The 26,366-nt window shown below is 39.3% G+C and overlaps 1 protein-coding gene across 1 annotated transcript in view; it reads left to right on the forward strand.

Moving 5' to 3' along the window:
- LOC103894162 (engulfment and cell motility protein 1) overlaps positions 1 to 26,366 on the forward strand; it is a 160,075-nt gene that overhangs the window by 30,713 nt on the left and 102,996 nt on the right. The window contains exons 5-6 of the mRNA XM_009273495.1: positions 6,842 to 7,011; positions 19,347 to 19,382. Of these exons, the coding sequence (XP_009271770.1) occupies positions 6,842 to 7,011; positions 19,347 to 19,382 (206 nt within the window). The remainder of the gene's footprint in view (positions 1 to 6,841; positions 7,012 to 19,346; positions 19,383 to 26,366) is intronic.

Genomic DNA, 26,366 nt, shown 5'->3' on the forward strand with positions numbered 1-26,366 from the left:
GCATGAACTTAAAATGCTTTTCTAGTTCTTAATTTTCATGCAATTTATTACCATGACAGCCAGTAGTCTGGCTATACCCATTCACAGTTGCATGCCATGAGTCATTGAAAATTAGGTGAGAAGGATGAGATACAATCTTTTTGAGTTCTGTTGTCATTAGCCTCAAATTGCGTATTCCTCAGGTACCCAGAGCAGGTATTATTAAAGATTTAAAAGGAGGGAAGGGAAAAAGGTAGTTTCATCTAGATGTAGTAAACCAGCAATTTTGGGTTGGCTTTTTTAAAATTAGGATTTGAAATCTAACTCCCCAAATCTAAATGTTAAATACTTTCTCTTTTTTAATTTCAACTTTAGATTATTTTGTGTGCGTATACAGGGACTTGTTTCTGAAAATCATTGTTAATATTGCAAGGGCAAAACTGCAGTTGTGGTGCGCTGCTAAATCCATTATAAATACTTGCCTTCAGAGATTTACAACGTGTCTATTTTAAACTTCTTTGAGTTAAAACTTCGCAAACACAGTCGTTATGCCTGGTGGGAATTTGAACTGCCTTTTTGTTTCTGTAGGTCTGTTTGCTAAGTTTGTGCGATTCTCTGAAAGGCTGTTTTTTCTAAACAATGCTATTTTTTTCCTCTATAAACCACTCACCACACGGACACTCTGTTTCCTAGGTAACTTGAGTACAGATTGTATTTCTCTCATATTATCTTTGTTTCCTATATCATCTTTCTTACTTATTTTTTAACCTCTCCTATCATCTTTCTTAACAATTCTTTGTGCTATCGTGTGTTTTTGCAGTTTTCTGTGACCTGTTTTCCCCCTCTGTCCATTTGCATTTCTGAAAGGACTCATCAAAAGTTTCTTATGCAACGTTTCTTTGTATTTGAACATATGTGACAGTTGAAATGCCAGATTGCTATTGTCTGTTTTGTGATACCCATATTCCAGTGGATGGTGGGTAGGTGTATAAATAAATGAGCTGTAATTGCTCCCAAGTGTGAGACTGTTCCGAAAGGACAGTTGTGTCCTGCAGTGCAGCAAGCGGGGTCCAACCTTTTAGCGTGTGCAACTGCAGGATTCCTTCGATCAGGTCCTGCAAATCCTCATTCAAATGACTAATCATTTTGAAAAGATGCTAAAATACTGGGAAAATTAAACTGAAGGAACTGGCCTCTTTTTTTTTTTATTTAATGGTTTTCAAAGAGAATTGATTATTTGAGCACTTGCTGTTTATTTGAAAGTAGCTTCTTGGGCACAACATGGCTTGCTCATGAGCTATATACCTTAAACGTTGAGTCAATGGGTAGCCTTTTCTAATGTGGAATTTATGGTGCCTGACCATTTGCTTTTGTCTCATGTTTTCCTTTGATCCCCTGGTTGGAGATTGGTTGAGTTCTCAAACCTGTAAGTTGTTTGTAGGCAGCTGTATTAGCATTTCTAGCATGAGCAATTGTGTAAATAGGGGTGTTTGTTAACAGTCATCATAGTGTTTTCCCTGAATGCCTTTACAGATGTGAACAATGTGGGGTTTTTTTATTTATATGTGATCTACACATACAGGGAAATGTAGAGATTTTTTTAACCTATTTCTACTTATGCATCTGAATCCTCTATCTTTGAGTAAAAGTTTGGGGACCTGGTCTATAATCTTTGATCTACAGTTGCTTTAATATGTGCTCAACTGACGTAATGTTTTTGAAGTTCACTAAATGCATAAATATTTGCAGGTCCAGCCTATGATTGTGATTGTATTTATCACGTAACGGTGATTTAGTTATTATTGAACCCTATACCAGGAGCACTGACCATGGAAGTCAATAAGCCACTTTTATATTTGTCTGCTCATAGTACAAGAGGAAGATTTGGGAAGTGGAGTTGGCTTTTGTCTTTTTATAGATAAAGGTTTAATCTCATGTTTTCAGGTTTCCAGAGGCATATTTTGAATAGTAAGCAAAAAGGATTGTTTCAAATGCAGCAAGAGGAAAAAGTGCTTCTCAAACATTCATAAGTGGCTACTGATTGCATAAACTTATTTTAGGCATATTTACATAATCCATATGGCTATGCATCTGTAATGCTTTTATCATTGATGTAGTATGCAACTCTAGACACGACCATTTCCCTGTTCCTGTTTCTGCCTCCTTAATTGTGTATAGTGATAGCGTAGGACTGCTCTGTGTATTACATTTGTACAGAGCTTTAGATGTAGAAATGGTGCTTGAGTATTAATGTAAAAATGTTAACAATTAATGTCTTTACTAATTAAAATGTAATCTCATTGCTTACCTGGTATCAGACGCTAGTCAGCCTTGCTGGGTCTATTGAATCCGCTTTGCGTCTAATGATGACTATGTAATGTATCCACTCCTCCATTGCTTTCTGACGTATGTGCAGTTGTAGGTGAAGTGGCAGTAACAAGCCAGGAAAAGGCAGCAGTTTAAACCACCACGGTGTTTCAACACTGGGTGATTTAAATTAAACCACAGAAATGCACCTGTTTGGTTAGTACAAAACTGTATTTGGTAGTTACTGACAGTCTGTATGCCCTTTCTCTAGCAGAAAGTTGAATAATGTGACTAACATCTACAGGGAAGACCAAAACACTCGTATTTTATTTTATTTGCTTTTTGTAAAGGATAAAGAAGAAAACTGATTACATAATGGCAAAACAGCAATTTAAATCGATGGTCCAAATTTCTTCCATAGCACATTAATGTTTGATAGTAGTTGCATTTGGAATCTGTGTCCTCCCTCCTGCCCTGGCTCACTGCATTTTGTATTCTGTACAGAAACCTTGTGTACGTCTGGGTAATAAGTTGCTTTCAAAGTTTGCAAAGTATTCAGTGGCAAAGAAATGATAATTTGATGAGTAGAATCCCTTGTTAGGATGATCTTGGGATTCCTAACCTCCAAATGGCTATTTGAGTCTCTAAGCAAGTCACATCTTGGATTTAGGTCATTAGTTTTCTTTTTAAGCTGACAATCTCATCAAACGGCTCCTTTTAAGCACTGCTACCCCCTAAGGGCAACCTTTCTCGCTGTCCTTGGAGCAAGTCATTTAAGACTAGACATGCAGCTTATGCCTCTTGACAGCTTTTTGAAATGCTGTCGCTTCAAGAGCACAGTTTTACAAGCTTCCTGTCTTCCTTCCTTTCTAAACAGGAGAGCAGTTAATGCTGTCTTTCATTTACTTGAACAGCCGTGTTTCTGTTAATTCCCTCATAATGGTTCTCAGCTGAGCAGATTTCATATATTTATTTATTCTTACCTGAATGATATTTCAATAAGAGCAGAGACATGGCAGCTAGCTCTACTGTTGCTTTAATGAGCTGTGCTCTCTGTCCATCCACTGATGGATTGTAAATCATTAAAATAGCTCCCTGGTAAGCACTCAGACCATATTTCATCTAGGTTTCATTTTTTAATGCAGTCATAAGTGAGCTGTACATTCCATAAGCACGTATGAGTGCTATGGCAACAAGAACTAGGAGGCTTGCGAGAATTGCATGGTATTCACTGAAGCAATATTTTCACCCATCAGGCACTTGTGATGACAACAGCCAACATTACTTTTGGCCATGTTTCCAGTGAGACATGTACCAGCACTCTTGCTGAGACAAATATTTGTTTACCCCTTTAATCAAGATCGGCTCTGCCATTACCAGTTCTTTTCTCTTCCAATAGTAGGAGCAAGGTTTATTGGATGCAGTATCTTGCAAAACTCGTTTAATATAAGAAAAGTACAGTTGTGTAGAAACTTTGCTGATGGGGCATTAGCATTGTTATAGTCAGATAAAGCCTATGATGTTAGTAAGCTCTCTTTTGTGTGCTTAAAACAAGGCTGAACCACTTTGTATCAGAGAGACATTGCTTTATAGATTTTTGTGCTCTGTAGAGGGGACCAAACTGTCTCTGAGCTAAGATTATATTTTGGTTTTAGTGTGGTGAATTTCAAAGCTCTCACTGACTTCAGAGGAAACAGGATTAACGTATCTCTGTTGATAGGTTGGTCCTGCTCATGCTGCTGTTCTGCAGTGTAGTTGAGCTGTTAATGCACGTCCCTGTACTGGCGCTCTCAGTGTTGTTGAGAGGTAAGGTTAGCTCTTTCATGCTTGGTATTATTTCGTGTGTAATGGAAGTCTAACTGGGATGGCAGCAGCAGTTCACCAGCCTCAGATGTTTATGCTGGGGGCAGGAATCTCTCCTCAAGAGGAGGGGTGAACTTGACCATTGATAATCTGTTGTTAATGTGTACGAAGATGAGGCATTGTTTACACAGCAATTGTAGGTGTGATGTGAAGGGGTTTGGAGGAGGATGTTCTCCTGGCTCTACTGACACATTATTTCTTGCTTGCTACTGTGCTACACAGGTGGTTACAGTCCCCATCTCTTCGGCCACAGCTCTGCTGCCCAAGTTCTGCCCACTCAGACTTCCTGGTTGAGCAGCTCGGGAGAGCCGCTCAGTCACACTGAACCAGGTGTTTTGTTCATCTTTCCTATTCATTTCATTTTCACTGCCTCCAGGAGCTCTCAGAGGACCCGCTTCCCATGGAAAGCTGGAAGAACTGTATCCTTCAGTAGGCAGATAGTGGGAGTGGTAATTTCCCAGAACCATGGCAGGTAGAAGATGGCATGTGCACAGATCTTAATGAGCTTGAGGTTAAATTTGAGCAACCATTTCCAAAGTCAGGGGAATGCAGCTGCCATGGCAGTATTGAAGATTTTTCCGAAGCATTTCTTTTCTGAGGTGGGCAGGAATTCAGACATTGCATGTATTCTGAGAAAGAGTAATGTTTTGAGGATGCTTTGCATCTCTGAGTCTTCCTGAGTTGTTATAGTGGGGAGTCTAGAGTAGAAACAGCTCAATGAAGGAGGTCGTTTGTTGAGGTAGGAGTTGGCTGTTGAACTTCTGGTTAAGGTAATAATAGTGGTTGCTCTGAATTTTTGTAGCTGATCATACAAGAGTACTTTAGCAAAACGCTCTGAGGAAGGGAAAGGGTTGGAGGAATTATTCTGTGGTTATCCTGGAAGTTGGAAGTCAGTGGGATCTGTTTTTATTTCTTCCATAGGCTTTGGCAAATGATTTAGCCTACCAGCTGCTTAAGTTTGAGAGAATATTCTTCTAGTACCGTTCGGACAGACATTGCCATTACAGAGAGACTGTATAAGCCATTGTTTCCCCATTACCACTCAAACCTATTGATAGAGTAGGTAACTTAGGGTGGCAGAAAGACCTTTTGGATGGCAGGATTCTGCCTTTTTATAGATAATGTAACTGCTATGGCTGCACCACTCAATACTTAAGGCATAGAAAAGCTCAGAACTAAAAATGTACTGTTTCTTTTCAGTGCTGTCTTAACTGAGGATGTTAACCATGGTCATACTGACTAGAAGATACTTCCTCCCTGTACACGTTCCTCACCACACAGTTTCTGGCCAAAAGCTGGTTGGAGACCATGCATTAATTTTTCTTTGTAAAAATGGGAAGTAACAAACCTTGCTGATCTTGGAGGATATTGGAACATTTAATTTATTAATGTTTGTGAAGCAATCAAAGTTATATAGATAGGAAGCTGTATCCGTAACAACACGGTGGTGTTTTTTCCTGTGTTCTCTGTTTAAGTGTTCACTTGCACTAAAAATGTCTATCTCAGAATCTTGATCTGCAGAAATGACCATCTCTGTGAAGAGTATATTCACTACTTGAACAGAAAAGGAATTGTCTGTCAGCACAGCCTTTTCTTCTATTTTTCTTCTCCAGCTGAGAAAGAATAAGTGTAATCTCAGAGAAAATAACTCTCAGCAGAATTTGTCATTAATTTGGTTTCCTAATGACACATAGCTTCTCATGCACCTTTCATTCGGTGCAGGTAAGAAGTGAATTTTAGGAAATTGAATTTTGCAATTTGAATTGAGTTTTCTGTATATAGCAAGGAGGATTATTTTTCTAAGAAAAGTATTGGCTAGCTAGCTATTAACTGAAGCTTTTGGGTATTGTGTTCAGGTAAGTGAAAGCATCAGACTGAAAACGTGAGATGTATTTTAAAACACTGGTATGGCTAAAGAGAGAGAGAATTTAATATGCATTATTTAAATACCCCTTTAGCTTTTTATCATCAGTGTTCATTTTGGATTTCACTGTCTCATCCTGTATTTGAAGCATTAATGGGCAGAATAGCCTAATACATGTGGATATTGAACTTGCATAAAGATGTATGAGTGATAATATCATAGTATTATGTGGGAAGTAATTATTCCTATGCTTCTTGTGAAAGAGTATGTGAGTTTTTGAATTGATTGTGAACAAAAGGAAGAGGGGGAGGGAGGAGCAGAAGACCTGAAGTTGGTCTTTACTGATATAACCTGATTAGGACAGTATATGGTCTTCATTGTTAAAGGTCATGAGAAGTGCATAAACAGAGTAAGTGTTGACAGGAAAAAAAGTGCAGCCATTATTATACTGAGATTGTCTGATGCAATTTGTTTTATTCTCACTTCTGCTTTTATTCATATGACACATAAGCTCTTCAAGCCAAAGGCTGTCTTTTGTAATGCTTACATTTTGCCTGAGACAATGGGATATCTATCCATTGCTCAGCTTATGATTCTGCAACAATCCAAATAATTATAGGTAATAATGGACTAATACATGAGTAATGTACTTTTACAAAAGTAATTTGTATGTGAGCTACTTAATCATTTCTGAGCATGCAAGTGTTAAGTATCATTAATATTAAACATAGCCATTGTTCCTGCTTGCGCTAAAGTTTTATTCATTATTGCCATTGTAACAAAAGTTTTTTTGTTTTTTTTGTTTTGTATGTTTTGTTTCTCTCTTAGGCTCAAAATGCACAGCAGCTCCATGAGAGGATCCAGTCTTCTAGTATGGATGCAAAGTTAGAAGCACTGAAAGACTTGGCCAACTACTCACGGGATGTTACGTTTGCCCAAGAATTTATAAACCTAGATGGCATTTCCCTCCTAACACAAATGGTTGAAAGCGGCACAGAGTAAGTATTCTGCTTAAACTCTGACGTTTCTCCTGTATGGGGTACGTTCATGCTCACTCTCTTGAGTGCCTGAAGTATTTCTGTATACAACTTCTAAGATTATATAAAATAAAACATCTGAAGAGTTCTGGGCTGCTAGGATAGTATATCCATTATCAGTGAGAATATTTTTTTAATTCCCCCTAACAATGGGCTGGTGGGGATTGGGGGTGAGCAAAGTAGGAAGTCACAAGTACCCTCTGTGCCATAAAGTTCTGGGGAGATGGTGGTCCTAGTTTCTTCTCTACCCATTGGAGTTTAGATAAATCATTGGATAGTATATTTAAAGGCTGATATTTAAGTGATGTCATTTCAAAACTGTTTTAAATTTCATGTTACTGAGAACATGTGGAGCAAAACCCAGTGCTTACTTTATTTCCATTTTTATTGTTTTAATTCTGGCTGGGGTTTTTCAAATGACAATGGCTTTTTGACGTGAAATTGAAAGCTGACCTCTGAAAATACATTTATTCTTTACCAGAACATCTTACCAATTTTCACCATTGGTGAAATTCAGGATCGTGGTCCTGAGTAATTGTCTATTGGCTTAATGTGGAGGGTACTACAGAAAATTATCAACTGGATTGTTGCACTATTAAATTATGTTCTAACAGTTACTATTTCAAGTAGGCTTTTGCTTTCAAGTAAGAGTTTAGTGCTTTGTGGTCAGTGTAAACCTCTACCACACATGAAGAAATCAACAATACCCACACCCTTTCCTGAGAGAAAGAAAATGCTTGGAAAGTAGCTTTCTTATTCATTGGGGATGTTCAGTCTTGTGGACCAGACTTCTGAAGTCAATTGCTACAGTCAATCCAAATCCCCTCTCAAATGTGCTCGTGTTCCCTTGGATTCACGAAAGTAAATAGTGTTAGAGGGTACAGCAGAAGTAGTAAGTGGGCTTTGAAATGGAACACAAATTGTCTCTGATGGTCCCACGCAAGGTATACTGGGGATTTTCCAGATAAAAATTAAGTACTTGTTAGAATCCGGTAGTCCTTAGATTGGGAAATGTAAAAGCACGCTCTCACTGATCCCTGCCTGTTATGTGGTCAATGGTTTATTGGACTTTGAATCCCCGTTGCCTAACTCTAGCTATATACAGGATTTCCAATAGCTTATGGTTTCATCTTCAGTGTTTTGGGGTTATGGTCTTTATTTTTTTGCAGTGATGTGGTCTGTGGCACATATTATGCCACTTTAAACAAAAAATACAAAAAAATGCTCCTAGTTATCAAATTTGTCAACTTGTCTTATATTCATATAATATTTGTTGTTTAGGGACCAAATTAAATTTAAAACCAAAGACAGGCTTAAGTTGGTGTAAACATATGCACACAGTTACTGTACTAATTAAAAAATACACTGAATGGGCAAGCTCACATGTACCTATGAAGAACAGAACATAAGCAAATTACAAGTCACTGTCTCTGTAGTTTATTTTGTCATGAATTTATTTAGGTTAAATGGTTTAACTTACTCTGCTGCGGAAGGTATTTAAACTACAGCACTTTATTTTCTATTGAAAGAGACAGGGAACATTCACATTTTTTACAAGCATTTCTTTTAGCTGCATCAAGGCTAAAGCAAGAGCCCTCCTCACTCTTCAGATGTGTCGGTACTACTGTTTTGTAGCTGTGGGATGGGCCAAGCTGTAGCAGACTGGTCTGGATTAAAAATAACTATTTGGGAGGGAAACTACTTAAGCCAGTACCACTGTTGAAAGAACTGCTCAGCAAATTACACCCTAGTAGTAATTCCTGGCTAAGGGTATAAGTTTTCAAACCACACAGCAAGCTTGCAGACTGGACATATGAGCAAAGTCTATTGCCTTTTTTCTTTTTTTTTTTTTTTTTTGAAGTGGCTTGCATTTGGAGGGGTTTCAGAATTTTCTTTTTAGCTGGTGTAATGTATCACCAAAGATGCATTGATCGATCTACCTGTCTAATCTATTTATCAGTGTTTCTGCCTGTGGGGAGAAACGCTGTCTAGTTTGGGCATTGGACAAAGACTCAGACTGTAAGAGTTTCCAGCAGCTTCACGTGTTGATGAACTCTCAGTACTCACTGCAGTCTTTTTCGTGTTCTGCAGCTTCTGAGAGGGTCTGCAGGTCAAGTTTTTCCAAGTCTGGCTTTGTGAAGGGAGTTGTAAAGCAAGGACATCTGTGCTACGCTGTATATTCCCTTCTGCTTTTATACTGTGCATCACTGGCTGATAAGCGTATATTTAACAGAACTTGAGATTTAATGTCGTCCCACTTCAGGGTCTGTCACTCATTGCTATTTCAGCACACTAAGCCAACAGACAAACTACTTCCACAGAAGAAGCACGTTTTTTGATTTGGTTTGGTTTTTGACTTTATTATTACAACAAAACAGCTTCCTAAAATGGCCTGTGAGTGAACAAGGTGTGTATGGGAGGCAAAGAAAGGTAATATACGGAGGAGAGAGTGGGACAAGGACAGCCAGCCGTTTGAGTGCCCTAGGCTGTCAAGGAAAATCAACTGGAGTCAGTTAATTGTCCTCTTACGTTCTCTATTCCTGTTTTCCCTTGGACCCTCTGCAATACCGTTAATAAGAGGGTCCCGCAAGATGCTCGCTGAACAGGCAAAGCAAGCTGAAGGCCTCCTTGCCATTAGCTCCCACGCTGGGCTGTGCGCCCTCAGCACTGTGACCTTGTGGGCTATGCTGCTGACCAGGTCACCCAAATGCTTCAAACCAAAAAGCTCTCTTGTCTCCTTTTCCCTGCCCCGATACCTGTCACTTTCTTTTCCCCAATGATATTTTTAACTCCAGTCATTTCTGTATCCGTAGGTGGACCTACCCAAACAATTATATTAGCATTAGGAAGGGGGCCAGTATTAGAGGAGGAATGAGCAGCCAGAAGTTTCAGGGCAGAAACTTCTTTGATGGCCCAGTTTTAGAAGGCAATATATTTTGTAAAGATACCTTTAAGATATATCTTCACTATGGAGTCTTTACCCACCTTTGAGTTAGTGTTGTTGAGCCAGCCTTGCTTGAATGAGGCTATGACTCAGCCATACAGCTGAGAGAACCCTAATGGCTTGATGCTGCTAAGAGATGGTCCAGCTCCCTGCCCTCTTCTCCTGGTCCTTGTGTGTTAACCCCCGCTCTCCAGACCAGTCCTGCTTCCTTTGTGTGTTAATCCCCACTCTCCAGCCCAGTCCTGCTTCCTTTCTGGAGTTGGTTCTGGTGTCTGGATGCTTCGCAAAGGCAATCCAGCTTGTTAACTTGGCTGAAAAGTATCCGCGTCTGTTTTGCAGAGTTAGTTTTCTGCTCAGTTTGAGACTTGCAGAAGCAAGAGAGGAAGTAGGCATGAGTTGATGCAGAAAAGGCCCTTTATGTGGCAACAGGCCACTACATTGGCATAAGCATGTCATTGAGCCACAACCTGAGAGCAGGCCTGTTGTGAAATAGCATGAGAGTGGCGGTCGCTGCTCTGGTATCGCAACCCGGAGACTGGCACTAAGACTCAGAGGGGATGGGACATACCCCATGGGGCGGCTGCTGCTGCTCTGCAAGGAGCCCCTCTGTGCTTTCCCAGCTGCCTGTGGGTTAATGCAGCTGAGGACAGCCCTGCGTCAGTAAGCCCAGGCTGAGTGGCGCCTCTGTTCACGGTGTGGTGCAGCTGTGCTAGAAATTGATGAATTTTGTTAATTCAAGCTTTATTCTCTATTTTCCCCAAAGGGGCAGACAGTGCTCATTAAAAGTACCGTCATGCTCAGTGTAAGGTTGCTCTGAGGTTTTCTCTGCACGTGGAACTCATGTTAGGGGTAGCTCTTAAGTTATAATTTGAGTGTGTAATTAAGTTTTAGTGGGCAGCCTCTGGAAAGTAAGACTCCAGCTTTTTATATAACTTTCACCGAGGAAGAGGCCTATGCTTTATTTATAGTTGGCTTTATTTATTGTGCTACTTACTCATTATTTCACTGAAGTTGATGACTATAAAAGTACAGTGACCAGAGTAAGAGAATGTAGATTCCTGGGTTTCTAGTTACCTCTGCTTCATTTTACTGGTGATAAAAAGAAGTAGTAATATAAAAGGTAGACAAGAACTAACAGTGTTTTCTAGTTAATTTTCCATATGTTATATTTCTGAATATTGAAGAAAATTAGAATGCATTAGAGAATAGCCTTTCCAGTTTCTTGCTGTTAATATAGTTTGAAAAATAACAAATTGAGAGAGGTTTTTTTTATTTTGCATACATTTTCAAAAGTGGTTTTAATACTATGTGTAGTTACCATAATTTGGGCCAGATCTCCTTGAGTGCTTGCTGCTTAGAGTAAATGAACTGTAGACATGGTGTGTGCTGGGACAAAGCCACAGGGGTTGGAGGTAGGCAGATTGTAGGGTGCATGAGGCCCTCATGAAGCTGAGAGTGCATCTTGTCAATATAAATATGTTTATACCAGCAGAGATGCAACGTCTTAGAAACTGTCCACATGTATCAGGATCCTGTTGATTGAGATGGCTCATCTTTGTTTTTCCTTCAGGCTCATTCTTGCTTCCGGAGCCTGCTTTGAGTCTCTTATTAACTGAAGAAAAAAAAAGCTGGTTTTATGTTTATTTTTATAGTTCAGGTGACCTATAAATTATAGCAGAGACTGCAAGACAAGTTAGGTCATGAAGAACAAGTAAATGCTGACTCCATTTTATAATTATCCATGATGTCCAATCATTTTTTGGACTCTGTGCATCTGTGTCACCAAAGGAGGGGTGAGTGTGTGCACACAGTTATTTTCCTTTACGGAGACTTTTCAGAAAGAGATTTCTGTAGCACTTCTAACGCTAATTTTTTTTGTCTGAAGCCCAGTTCATGCCTAGTTAAGGGGAGTTGAATATACAGTCTCTCTGGTTGCATGTATAGACAATGTAAAATGGAAGTGTAGGGGTGTGCTTCTTCTGCTCCCCCCTCCCCAGAGTGCAGTGCCCTAAAATGAGGCAGAAGGAGAGCAATGCTAGAAGGTCCTAGTTGCCATAATGACTGATGAAAAATGTGTTCAGGAACCAAACTGAAATGATCATGTCTCCTTGCTACCCCATCTGAGATAACGTAGTTCGCCCATTCAGAGTTGTATTCCATAGTCTAGCCCAGAATTAATATTTCAGAAAATCATGGCTGTATAGATAGTCTTTCTGACGTACCAGAAGACTGGTAAAGATGCGGGTTTTTTCTTGATGTATCAGAAGAGTCATGTGACTGGGACAGACTCAGCCTTCCTTAAAAGGAAAAAACGCCCTCATAGTCCCTTATAAAGTAAGAAAAGGAAAATGTAAGTGACAAGCCATAAATATCGAAAGACCAAAGAGTTAATAAAAGGAATCTAAATTTATTTTTGTCGTTACCAGTAATAATAATAATCTCATGACTGGGAGGAAAAGGAGGAAGGCCTATGCAGAAATTTCAGTATTTTTTTTTTTAATTGGCCGTATCACAGTCTCTGTCACTTGTCATTTGGCTGAAATAACATGCAGTTTTTGCCAAAAAACTGAGACTATGCTAAGCCTAGCTGTCTTGACAGTAACCAGAATTGTTTCTGCTGCTGTTGAGAAGGTTGTTCTTCAGAGGTCTGCTTCATCGATGTGGCTGTGCTGAGCAGCTTTATTGTAGTACAACCGTGGCACAGGAGCATGCTAGCTGACGCTGCTTTGACATGGTTGCAGACTGGTTTTAATTTTAAGGGAGTTGTAATTGCTTAGTGCACAGGTTGGAGAGAAAAACTTGCTTTAAATTGGGATGGTTGTTAAATTTTGTCATCTTCCTATTGGAAATAATAAATGCAGCTAGATGAGATTCATGTAAGGTTCTAAATAAATGTGTATTTGTATGTTTTTTGACTGTCGACTAAGAGGAGTCTTCTATTGAACACACGCAGTTGCAGAGTTGGCTGCTGTACAGCTGGAAGTCTCTGAGACGGCAATTGTGCATGCTTTAAGGACAAATTGTATTGTTCAGTGAAATTCTAGCTCTTGGCTTGTCTTACAGAGATAATACCGTATACCAGCCCAGTGGAAAACTGAAGACAGATTGGTTTGGAGTTACTCCGACTTTAACACACTTTTTGGGACAGTTGCTCAAATACCTGCTAATGTTTTTTTCCATCCCAGTCTGATGAGTATTTCAGTAGTGCTGTCAAAACACTTAAGCAGCCCTTGCTCACAGCCACTTGTTCCTGTCCTGCTTCATCTGAAGAGTTATGCAAGTACTGTTTGTAGCAAACTGGACTGGAAAACTGCTGTAGATTATTCAAAGTGACAATAAAGGCTACTTTTAATACAGTATTCCTTAACCCCTGATCGAGCTCACAGTGTTGCTCCAGAAAATAGTTGTGCAAGCATAACTCACTGGGTAAATGGAAAATGAATTTTTGGAAGATATGGACAATGCTGAGCTAGTAGGTCTAAATAAAGTAATCCTTTTCCACTCTTCCCAGCTACTGGCTGCATAGTCCCTGTTTCTTCTCTTGGTCAGCTCCAGTGCTCATTAGACTCCTCAGTGAGCCAATTCAGTTTGTTAATCTGGCAGAAAATAAGCCAGCTGATGGAGGGAGGAAATTAATTTGTATTTTTGACAGCACCGGGCTGTTAGACAGGCTCAGCCATTCCTGTGAAGCTTCACCTGGAAGCATGGATTACTTAATCTGACATTGCTGCCAAAATCAATTCTTGTCCAACAGGGGCTTTATGCAATCTTCATTTCTTAGTGCTTCCATAATGTCGGGAGAGGGTGACTATCGTCTATGAAGCAAAAATCCAAAACCGTATATAAAATCAGGTTATCCGGTTATACCACTGTGGAGATGGTAATGGCAGGAGAATGAGAAAGGGCTGCAGCCCAATCTTTCAGTGCAGTTCTCATGAAGGAAGAAAGTGGGGTAGGTTTTCTTTGTGGGTGGATTTTTTGTTGGTTTATTTTTCTCCTGCTTGCTCTCTTTTGTGTTTGTTTCCCCATCAATCTTCAGGCTTGGATTCCACCCTCCCTCTCAACACACACGAACACAATTTCTTGCATATCCTTCTGATCAATGTCGTACACATAGTGCACGCTGTACGTTTTAGGTAAAAGCCTCATCTGAAGATTGAACCATCAAAGATGACATCTTTGGAGAGAAGAAGGGGAGAGTTGCTGCCCCTTGCACTCTCCCCATCCTAAATGCTTTTTCTCCAGGGTTGTTTTTCTTACTTTGACTGTGCTTAAGAATATTAGCATTTAAATGACTGCTGCTAAGTGGTGATATCAACACCTTGTTGACAGGAACAGGGAAGAGGAGAGGAGACAGTTTCACTGGTTTTTGTTGGCAACCACTTTTGTAAAATGTGATAAAAAGAGTAATTCCAGCAGTGGATTTATATTTCCAAATGTTCTTCAGAGTACCAAGCTGGACAGAACTAGTTTTTTTTTGAACTCCAGACAGAAGTGTAGTATTTGAGGAACCAGCAAAAATAAGAAGAGCCTAAAATCTCCACTTCTGCAACTTTCCAGAATGTTTTTGTCTCTTGGACTGTGGTGGCTGTGGGATGTGGTGGCTGTGAGGAGTGGGAGTGCTGCTGCATAACTTAATAGTCATCTTGCAGATTTCATTCAAATAATTTATTTCAACCTCCTGGCCAGAGTGTTTCCCAGACTTCATTTATATGTGATGTCACACATGATACAGACAGAAGCCAGAAAGATATACTCCTGTGTATTTGTCTTGTCATATTTCTAAACACTGCCTGTAATCCAGAATGTGGGCTATCCTTGTGTTTGCCTGAAAAGCAGTAGCCAAATACTGATTTAATGTGGTTAGCAGGTCGTTCAAGAATCATAGAATCATTTAGGTTGGAAAAGACCCTGAAGATCATAGAGTCCAACTGTTAACCTAGCACTGCCAAGTCCACCACTAAATCATGTCCCTAAGCACCGCACCTACAGGTCTTTTAAATACCTCCAGGGATGGTGACTCAGCCACTTCCCTGGGCAGCCTGTTCCAACACTTGACAACCCTTTCGGTGAAGAAATTTTTCCTAATATCCAATCTAAACCTCTCCTGGCGCAACTTGAGGCCCTTTCTTCTCATCCTGTTGCTTGTTACTTGGGAAAAGAGTCTGACGCCCACCTCGCTACAACCTCCTTTCAGGTAGTTGTAGAGAGCAATAAGGTCTCCCCTGAGCCTCCTTTTCTCCAGGCTAAACAATCCCAGTTCCCTCAGCTGCTCCTCATCAGACTTGTTCTCTAGACCCTTCACCAGCTTTGTTGCTCTTCTTTGGGCATGCTCCAGCATCATAATGTCTTTCTTGTAGTGAGGGGCCTATCCGTCATCCTGTCAGTTTTTCTGTAGAGGAGGAAGTTTTTGTGAACATCTTCCACCTTTGCTAATAATGGCCCTCTCCACGGTCATACTGCATGAAAAGCTTTTATCTTCACTGGTATTTTTATCCTACTCTGCACGTCTTTAAACAGTGCAGGCTCAGAAACATTGGTTGCGGTGGTGTAGTGTGACTGCTTTAGCTCTTGACGTTGCAAAATCCAGTGGGTCTGCACTGGCTTCCCCAATGGGACAACACTTTAGTAGTTCTCCCCGGTGCAGACAAGCCCTTACTGTGCACTGCATGTTACCCCAGCTGGGGTTTAGATTTGGGGTGTCTGGTCCCTGCACAGCAATTTTTGCACATGAACCAGTAGGAGTTGATCCGGTCAGGTCCTTGTTAAGGTAGTCTCTGCTGGAAGCTACTTGTGACATAACCTGCAGTATTTGAGCAAGTATTAAGTCTGTATGGCTTTGGGAAGTCCAAAGGGAACTGCTGTGCCTTGCGATTCAGCTGGAAATGTATCACAAAGTTCCTTTGAGGCCAAACAGGGAACATATTATGGTAGCGAAATGTCTAAACAGGTAACTTATCATTAATGTTTATTTTGCATTATGTTGGCATTTGTTTTAAGATTTCTCCCTGTATAAAAATTGCTGTCTGTTTTTGTCTTTCACCACTCTAGTTCTGAACCTTTCACAAATGCTAGTTAACTTACCCTCATAACATTTGTGTTTTGGCCATGGTTTTATTCCCATCTGTGCAAGTGCAATTGAGGGATGGCTTCTAAAAAAAAGATAAATATAAGTATCGAGCTAATTACAGTGTCTAGATTAGTAAGACTTTCAGCATTTTTGACCATATCTGTGGTAGCTCACCCAGGAAGTGTTTTACAGAACTGTCTGGTTGCTACCACAGAGTCAGCCCTCTGAAGGAAACAACAGTTGTGTATATATAGAAAGAGGAAAGCCGGTGGAGGTGGCAGACTGTACTTGTTCCTTTCCAGGCTGACTTGCTGGAAGAGTTAGTTTGGCTATTCTTTCAGTGGTAACTTTAGTGTGGTCTGCGGGTGAATACGAGAGGAACTCCTGCTCGTGCTGGGTCCTTCTGTATTAGGTTTTTGGTTTGATGATGGGATGAAAATAGCATGCACTCCTTTAGATAACAGCCTCCACCTGTTCAGTGGTAAAAGTCTATAATCATCCTATACCATGTTGCTGCAACATTTGATGTCCTAGATTGATTGCTGCTCTTATCACACTTTCCAAAGCAATAAAGATTAATAGAAATGGTTTGGTCTAATACAATGGTTATCTTTCAAGTCAAAACTTGCTGTCTTTGTATTGCTTCACCAGAAAAGTCCTATATGATTCAATTATTTCTCCATATTATTCTAAATTTATATTTTTGTTTACATTGCACATCTTCTGACCTCAAGTTAACTGATTGCCAGTTAACTCAAGATGGATAAGAGTTCTGTAAATACTGAGAGAGTTGCTGTCTAAATGTTTTATTCTAGGATTCAGATGTTTGTTCTTTAATCCCTGGGCTCAGTCATAGAGAAAATGCACCTGATCATAGCCTGTTGTGAAAAATATCCAGCAAAGCTGAGTCTGCCCTTTGAAGTGCTACCAGTTTGCAAACACTGCACTTGTTTCTCTTTGATGTCAGACAGACACAGCACCAATTTCAAGTTTACTTGCTGCTTAGCCAAAGCCAGCACCTGAATGAAAAGCAGCTGTTTCAAAAACTAGGCTCAGAAGGATGCTACGAAGTTTTGCTGGCATGTGCTGCATAAGGTTGCTTGGACGCACATTTGGGAGATGACAAAACCCATTGGTGGTGGTGGTTGTTCTTGTTAAGGGTTTAGCAGAGTCTGCTGCAGCCAGGAAGCACTCCCTTTGCAGAAGCACAGGAATGACATGCTGCTGAAGTTGGGATCTCCTACTGTGGGAAATGCTTTGAACATTTCTGCTCCTAAAAGCATGTTGAGGGTAACTTTCTCCCCTTTTTAAGGCTGTCTGATCATCAGGATGCTTTTTGTTTGCTCATTACTACTGGCTACACGGATAGTTGTTGTAGCATAAAAGAACCAAAGCCATGAAATCCAAAAATAAAATCTTGTCGCTTTTCTAATTTGAGCTAGGCTGTAGCCCAGTCTGTGCGTGGATACATGGTAAACTGTGCCATCATTATCTTTGGGCATGAGTATTCCAGCTCACAGCTAGCAATGAAGGATTTCAAACCATTGGTCCTGTGATATACTCTGTTTTCTCCCCTGATGGTTACACAAGCCAGCCCAAAAGCTGCCCTCCCTGAGACTGGTCCTTCTTGAAAAGAGTCTGTAGATAGACTCATGCCGTCTCTGTAGAAAGCACAACATTACTTATGCATAAACAAAATGGAAAATGCAAGGTGTGAGGAGTTACTGCTGTACCAAAAGGAAAAAAAAAAAAAAAATCTAGCCAAGTTCTGGGAGAGAGTTTTATCAGTGATTGGAGAGCTTGGAGTCCTAGAGCTGTTGTGGGCTGAACGGTGTCGCAGAAAGTGCCAAGGGGAAGACCTGGGGAGAAGGGGACAGGGAGGAAGGAGGGACCTCCTTGTTCTCCTTTTGAACAGTAGTCTGCCCAGTGTTGGAGCTGCAGCCAACCCTCTGAAATAAAACTGTGAAATAGATTTAGGAGACACAAGAAGGGGTTAAGTAGGAGATGGATATTTTCTTCTTTTTTTTTTTTTAAGTGATGTTTTAAAAAGAAGTTAGTTATCTTGGATGCCATTTTTACCGTTGATAGTCTCTTTCTTCAGCTTGCTTAGTAGCATAATCAGCAGTTCTGAAGCTGGTTATTAGCAGGAGGATGACTTGCAAATTGTGATTAGTGGGCTACAGATTTCAAATGCACTTATTATTCCCCCCCTTAATATTTGGCTTCCGGTTTCCTGAATGTAGTAATATGATGCCATAGCTTCTGGCTCACTGATGAGACACAACAGTGTATATCTTGGGGGGAAAAATAGAAAATGCCTAAACAAAAAAAAACCTCTTGGGGTACGTTAAACCTCTTGCTGCAATTAGGAACCAAGTGTTTTGGAAGCTACTAGGAAATCAGAGCATCACACTGAAGGTTGGGTGTGTAGCTTGGCCTCTTAGAATCTGAATCAATAAGTGACGTCCTTAAGCAGGTCATTGTCTTTCTCAAGTGGGTTGATTCAGTACCTTGGGTCTAGGCATGTCCATTGGTGTGTGAATTTTAAGAGCAAAAGAGCTACGGGTGAGCTTACATGCTTTGTTGGAATAAGACTGCTGCACTGTATTTATGTGTCATGGAGCTGGTGCAAGATGGTTTTGAGTTGTTGAATAAATGCAACTCTGGTTAAAAACCCGGGTTAAATTCTTTGCCTCCCTTTTAAGTCAACAGAAAACTTATCACTGACTTCAGAAGGTCAGGATTTTGGTCTGTGTTGGTGCTAGCTACACAACAACTTTCAACCATGCTGACAACTCTGACTAGAATGGAGACTAGAAGTAAATAAAAGAGTTTTTCAGGCAACGGACTACATGTCATAGCAACAAGACAGAAAATGCTTAATATGTAAACCCTTATTGTTTTGTAGCACAGACTTCTTTTACACAAATACTTAACTAATTTAGGATGCCTAGACATGCTTTAATGGTTAAGAGAAACAGGTTTTAGAGAAATCTGATATATTTCCCCTGTCAACTGTCTTTTCTCTTCTGGTTTTTTCCTAACAGAAGTTAACACAAGTATTCTGAACAAATATTTGAAATTAATTTTGAATGTTCTTTACCATTACTGAACTGTTTCTATTCACAGTGAATTGTTAGTAATTTACTGCCTTTTATTGTGTGTCTGTCTTTGAATTTTATGAATCAAGTATGGGTGTGTGTGTGGGGGGTGTATACATAGGTAGATAGAGCACAGATATTTTAAAGTGTGGCTCCTCACGTGCAAGTTTTAATTTTGCAGACGATATCAGAAATTGCAGAAGATAATGAAGCCCTGGTAAGAACCTGATTAGATCATCACCTTGCACACTTCCTCTTCTTTTGCATGACTGAGTTCAGGCCCTTGTGCTAATCTTTATATGTAAATACAACTGTGCATATTCATTCAGCCAGTCTTCAACATTCTCTGTTTTCTGCTCTTTGATGCCTGTTAAAATTTTCTGATGAAGCCTTTTTTGCTTTGCTTGTGGAATGGGTGCTTCATTTCTGTAACTTCTGCAGGGGCTTCTACTATTTCCTAAGTAAGGCTTTTGTTTTGTCTTTTAATTTGAGCAAACAAATCATTTCCCTGCCTTCCCCAATTCCCCTCTTAAATTTGTCTGGCTTACATGATTGATGATAGGCAATTTTAACTGTTGATGTTAGTGAGATGAAAGTAAGAGTCATTGACAGTTTGAATTCCTATTATTTGCTGGTGCCAGGTAATGCTAGTTGTTGCAGATAACTACATAAAGGAAAACTGTAATACAGGAAAGGGCCTCGTATCAGAAAGTTCAGAAGCATGCTTATTGCCCTGATGATTTTGAATGGGACTCTTCTGTGTGCTTTAAGTTGAGCACAGGCTTCATAGGCTTTGATAAATTGGGACCCCAAGAGGTATTCTAATATCTTGATTGGCTTGCAAATTTGGCATGTCAAGTATAGCTAAAACCCAAGGAAGCAAAAGAATAATTAATCAATTAACCATGCATCTGTCACTCTGAGAGCTTGATGTGGTTTATCACACAGGAAATGCAGCTCCTCATCTGAATCCATGCTAAATCATACTTTCACAAATCTGCTGTAAACCAAGTTCTGAAACATCCATTATTAAATCATTGCCTAATAAATAAATTAGTAAGAATAAATTTGGCAGGAAACTTAAATCCTTCCTCTACGTTCGCTTTCTCAACCTAATATGAAGTAACTTGTTTCATAATAGAAAAATTTAGATTCTGAGGCAAATGATTAAAATGGCACGAGGCTTTCAGAATTCTTGGCAGCATCACCCCTGCTGAGACAAGGTACCTCCTATGCATTTAGATGGTGGGTTTGTCCTCACTGCTGTGAAAATAGTTCTTTGTGGAAGAATAGTTATACTCCTTCAGCATCTCTCTGCTTCCAAATTCTGTTATCCTGTAGGCTTCTCTACATTCAATTATGTGATTGTCCTCAAGACAGTACTAAAATACTGACTTATAGTTGCATCACACCCTGGTTTTAGGACCTGATCATACTGGTGATCTGAATTAATTTTTTTTTCCCCACAGTTTAGTTTTGTTTACTCATGGGAACAAGACATTACCCACTTTAAGAGGATTCTTTTTGATCAGTGTAGATACAGCACATCAGTGGATACAGTAGTAAAGAAAGCGTATGTGACTAAAGTTTATTCTAACTTTGGAAGTTAAATCCTGCCAGTAGAAGCTTCAATTTACATTGGGGCACACAGTTTAATTTTTTTATTTCCATCAGCAGTACGTACAATGATACAATTAAAATAACACAAATTCTTGAGTCTGGGACTTGTACTAAAAAAGATACCAGAGCCATTGGTCAGGATGTGAAAGCAATAGTTCTGGAAGCTGGCCTGTTCGTACATTTTGAAGGTAAAATGTATAACGGTAATGCTCTATGAGTGTAGATATTGAACATCCTGACTTTTTCACTCGTGTATTAATGGGAAAAGGTCCAATGAAACAAGAACTATAAAAAAAAAAAAAAAAACCTCAGAGCTTGATATAATGAACTAAACTAAAATTTAAAACTTTGCAGCCTCCACCTGCTGTCTTCTTGACTAAAGGAATTTAAAGAAAACAAATGCTAATTTTAAAAAAAAAAAGTTACTTTTGATTTACAGGATGACATATTTCATAAAGTGCCAGTATTTAATTTTATCTCTGGTAGCTTGCACGTGATAGCCTGACTTAATTAAAACCTGATTTTCACGTAGAAGCCTTGTTTAATACCTTTCTCCACTGAAGGAAGTTCCTCTAAAATGTGAGTTTCTCTTTCTCTGCCTTTTCGGTTTTAGGGGTTGGCTAATACTTGGATTTAAAAAAAAAAAAAATTCCCATAAAACAGCTCTATCAATTGACCTTTGTATTGCAGTACTGAATTTTAGTCAAACCATGCTGATTGGAGAGTGATGTTTTTCCTTTGTAGTTAGTTATTCCTGATCTTTAAGAAAAGCTGGTCCATTTAAGGAAATTATCATGAAATGAGCAAACCCAGGAATTTAAAAGATGGGGAATAAGAAAAAAGGTAATTCTAATCACATCTTCATGAAGAACCAGTGTGTAATAGTTCCTCTGGGCTAGTTTCCCATGCAGACAAATGCTTAATATATCTCAAAGTGGATTTAGTCTTACTCCATAATAAGAGTATCTACACCTAGATTTATTCAAGAATAGTTACAGTTCTGTTTAAAATTTGCAGCTTGTTTTGTTTAATCAGAGTTAATTTTCAAGCTTAGAGAAGCCCTGATACCAGGGGTACAAAGCTATTTCAGGTTTTTGGAATGCAAGTGGTTTAAAATCAGTAGGGCTTGATCCCTTGTATAATGAACGCTGTGAAACTGTACCACAAAGAAATATTTCAGTGGTGCTTGGCACGATGCAAAAAACCCCAGCACTGTGTCAATTGCAGTGCAGCAGTTAAGTGCGTTTTCTGTAATCATCTAGAAAAATAGGGGCAGCTACCCCGCAGATTGTTCAGTCATTTTCAGCTGTACTGAGTAAGTACCAAGTAGGTGTGAATTGCTCCTAGTTTGATTTGATGGTGGCTTAGCTTCACCCTTGGAAAGGTTACTTGAAGAAACAAGGCAGTGTAGAAGCAGTGAAGAGGAGCCATAGCAATAAAAAAGGTACTTGCTCACTCTGTGCTTGCAAAGCATCCTGCTGCATCATCACTCTTCGTTTTAGACTTAGTCAGGTTCTTGCCCCCATGGCTTTTCCAGAGCTCATGTCTTCCGATGATTAGATATATTCTGCTCCCCTGTTTAAATTTATTCATGGCCATTTATCCTTGACAACTCTAGCTTAAAAAGCTGTTCTTACTCTTTTTGATGTTGACCTCAGTGATGTCAGGCCTTTCAGCTGCCCAGTATTAAGCTGTGAGCACAGTTGCTGAACGATAAGGGACTTAAAGTTAACTGCTTCCTTAACTCCTGCATTTGGTAGTAGGCTGCTACTCTCTTGTTGCCTCCTGCCCAGTTAAAGTTGTTTCTTTGCTGCCTTCCCTCTGCACAATTAGAGATCAGCTTTGGTTCTGTTTTGTCCATGAAAAATGGTTTGTGTAAAGATGTACTGTCTTTGGCTTCTAGTCCTAATGGACTGGTGGTGTATCCTGGTTGTGACAGACAAGCAACAGTTAATTTCCAGGTTCTCCTATGCAACTTTTATCATACAAAACATGAGACGGTCCATCTAGCTTTATAAAAACTCATATTGCTTTTTTGTTGTTGTTGTTGTTACCTGGTGACAGCTGAGCCTGACTAATTACCTCGATTTAAAGAATCATTCGAACACCTGAATATTTTCCCCTCCTCAATAGCAATACAATGTTCATTTTGGTATGTGTGTTAAACATAGATTGAGGTTTGTTTGGCCTTTTTTTTTTTTTTTCCCCAAAAACATCTAGGGGATTTGGGTGCTCAAGTCCCATTAATTTATTTTGATAAGAAATCCAAATTGCTTTAGGCATCTTTCAAAATATTAGACATAATTCTATACATCTGAGGATTACTTAGCACACATGATAAAAAGATGGTTTAGCAGTAGAAATGATACTAGGAAGGCAGGTGAGAGACAGGTGTGGTGGTCAGGGTCACATGCACATTCCTGTCATTTTTATTTTTAGGAAAGCACGCATTTTGATACTAGCTTTTGAGGTCTTTTTCTTCACAGTTTCTTGAGGTAAGAATGCAGAAAATTCTTAGGAACGTAAATTAACAGGCTTTGACCTGATATTTCTCTAAAACCTAAAGATGTGAAAGGCAACTGTTGACTTACTCTTCAGTCAGGTTTGTCTGAGGGGTTGAGGTGCATAGGCTGTGGATCAGAGCACGGCCATCCATCCACACTAGAATGGCTCATGCTGGGACAGCCGATGGTGTTACAGACCACAACTTTCTGCTGCTTCTGAGGCTTTTGCTGAGAGCTGCTGTGGGTGAGGACGTGCTTCATGACCAGCTCGACCATCCTTGCAATTGTGGTTAGAAGAGGGGAGTCAGACATCAGAGAATGGGGAAACTTCATCAGCTGTCCCAGCGTAAGGTGTCCCCACCTAAGAGCCAGAGCCCTGAACAGCATTTGGGAGGGATTTTACAAGTAGCTTGCTTGATAGTGTAGGTCATTAAAATGTCAGTGTTAGTGAGATATGAAATTGCAATTACACCGTGCATCTTTCTGATCATTTTTCCCCTCTTGCTGCTATGACACACATGAAAAAGTACCTTCATCAGGAATTACTGTCAAACTATTAAGTCATTTTGCCAGAGCAGCAACGGTTTGATATTTACAGAACTGTCATGTCTTGTGCTGTGGATTAGTCTGAAAAGATTTTTATGAAGAAAGAGGCCCCATCGTTTTTTGGACTTTTTGTATGACAGAACCACATTCACTGAGAATTTTGAGTTAAACAGCTCCTACCATGTATTTTCTAAGATACTACTTTTATGAACAAGCTTTGATCCCCTTGAAATTTCTAGCATCTATTCTGTCTGCTGCTCTTAATAGTATGAGTGCATCTGTGCATGTGTGTATTGAAATGAATTGCTTGAAAGTCTATTTCTACCTTTCTGCTTGTGTTTAAACACATAACAATGAATCAACACCACTGCCTTCCCCCTCCAGATACTTTAATCCTTATCTTGCTCTAGTTACCCTGGAGATTGCCCTTTCATCTCTAGCTGTGCTATTCCTAATGCTTATCCTTTAAGCCTGGCTTTTGACTTTTGCAGTGCCGCTTAGTGTATACATGTGTGTGCAGGTGCATATGTATAGCTATATATTTAAAAAATACATGCTATGTATGTGTGGTGCTGCATAATATATAGAGTTGGAGTATTTCTTGCTGCTTGATTAGTCCCAGTGTTGCACCTCTTCACTCTCATTAATTATTTGAAGTGGTGTCACTGGAGTGACACCTGGTGGGGTGTCTCATCATTTTAAGTTGAAAAGTACTTTCACCTTGTGGATCCCAAACGGTAAACCAGGTTTATATGTTAATACCAGTATTTTCAGCTCCATTAACCCAGTTTCCCTTCCAAAGCTGTGGAGGAGGCTGGATTAAGTGGCAGGATTAATCAATAGTTTTGGTGAGAAGAATAAATGAGACTGTTGGATGTAAAGGGATTAAACTAACCTGAATTCCTGCCACTGCTGTTCTGAAGGTTAATATCCATATGCAGGTTTAATACAGTTTAAGTAATCCCTCTAAACTATATCCAGTGTTAATAGGGATTAGCTTTCATGTACAATTAGTTTATAGAGGAGTATTTATGTATTAAATAAATGTTAATTGTCTAAATTTTTAAACTACATGAGAAAATCTAGGGGAGATAAATTATCTGCTTAGTTTAATGCTAGGAGAGATATTTTTATCTACTTTTCAACCTATGTGGCCTATCTTTTTGTAATTTTTTTTTCTTTTTATTTGGATCTAATTTAGTTTAGCTTCTTAAAATACCAGAATTCCATATATTTGTGGAAGTATTCTGTCACGAAGATGCATGAGAATTTGGTACAAGTTTTTAGAAGGAAGCCTTTCCTAGGGATGCTGTTTTATTTGTGTAGTCATAAATAACCATTTTATGCAAAAGGAATGGATTGGGGAAAATGACAGGACCGGAGCTAATTAAATTTCCTGCAAAGTCTTATTGTCGTCTTGTTATGAAATCCTTGGTTATTTGGAATGCTAATGATGACATTTTAAATCTAATTTAATTCTTAGAAGGTTTGCAATATTAAAAAACAAGCAAACAAAACCAACCCCCCTACCCCCCAAAACAAAAACTTCCAGATCATGTATTTGCTGAACAAAATATTCCTTGCAGAATTACAGTGGATTTTTTAAAGACACTGTATTTTTCTTGTTTGCTCTTTGGTGTAGTTTTCTCATTTTGTCATGAATAATCCAAGCCACTGTGGAAGAGAAAGGAGTGTGTTGGGTTTTTTGTTTGTTTGTTTGTTTTTACTCACAAAATGTCAAGAATGATAAATTTATTTTTAGTGGAGGACATCTGTGAAGTTTTGATAAAGAAGAGCTCCTGTCTCAAATGAAGGGGCCACTAAAGGCTGCATCTCACCATCAGAAATCCCTAAATGGCAGATTATATCAAATCCAGTAAACTGGCTATTGGAGTTGCTACATTGAAACTGATTTTGTACTTTATTCCTCTGTACTGCAGTACATGTCTTCCATCTGAATGGATGTTCACTTACCTGTGTTGGGTTGGTGCAGGATAGTAGGGGAGCAAATCACACGATAAAGATTACCAATTACAATGTTAGACTCAGGTTTTCAACATACTGAGAATTGTAGTTCCAATCTGACAGGGTTTGGGATTTTTTTAATTTTAATCTTTTTATTAGGTAAACTGTTGCATTAAAATCAGTGGGACTATTCATGCTGTTTAGATTGATTGTATGCTTATGCTTGTTAATAGCTTAGTGGCAAAATACCTTGCAGGTGGTTTGGCATGCCCTTAAAGGTAATACGCTGCTTCGTTTCAGGCTCTGTGCACTGCTGCTTGTATTGAGTAGTTATCTCATTGAACGGCTTCAGTGAAATCATTATGGCTGGGGGGGGTTCCGTGCCCTGACTATATATAGAAATGAAGCTAATCTTTAAAAGCTGGGTTTTAACATGGAAAATTCCTGTGCAGCTGGTCAGGTTAGAGCATATTTTTTATGTTGAGTTTAAACCCGTTTTGAACTTAGTTGAGTTCAAAGATGCATTGAATCTCAAATTTACAGGTGTAAATTTACAGGTGTAAAAT

The sequence above is a fragment of the Aptenodytes forsteri genome, unplaced genomic scaffold (assembly GCF_000699145.1).
Source record: "Aptenodytes forsteri isolate BGI_AS27 unplaced genomic scaffold, ASM69914v1 Scaffold270, whole genome shotgun sequence".
Lineage (NCBI taxonomy): Eukaryota > Metazoa > Chordata > Aves > Sphenisciformes > Spheniscidae > Aptenodytes > Aptenodytes forsteri.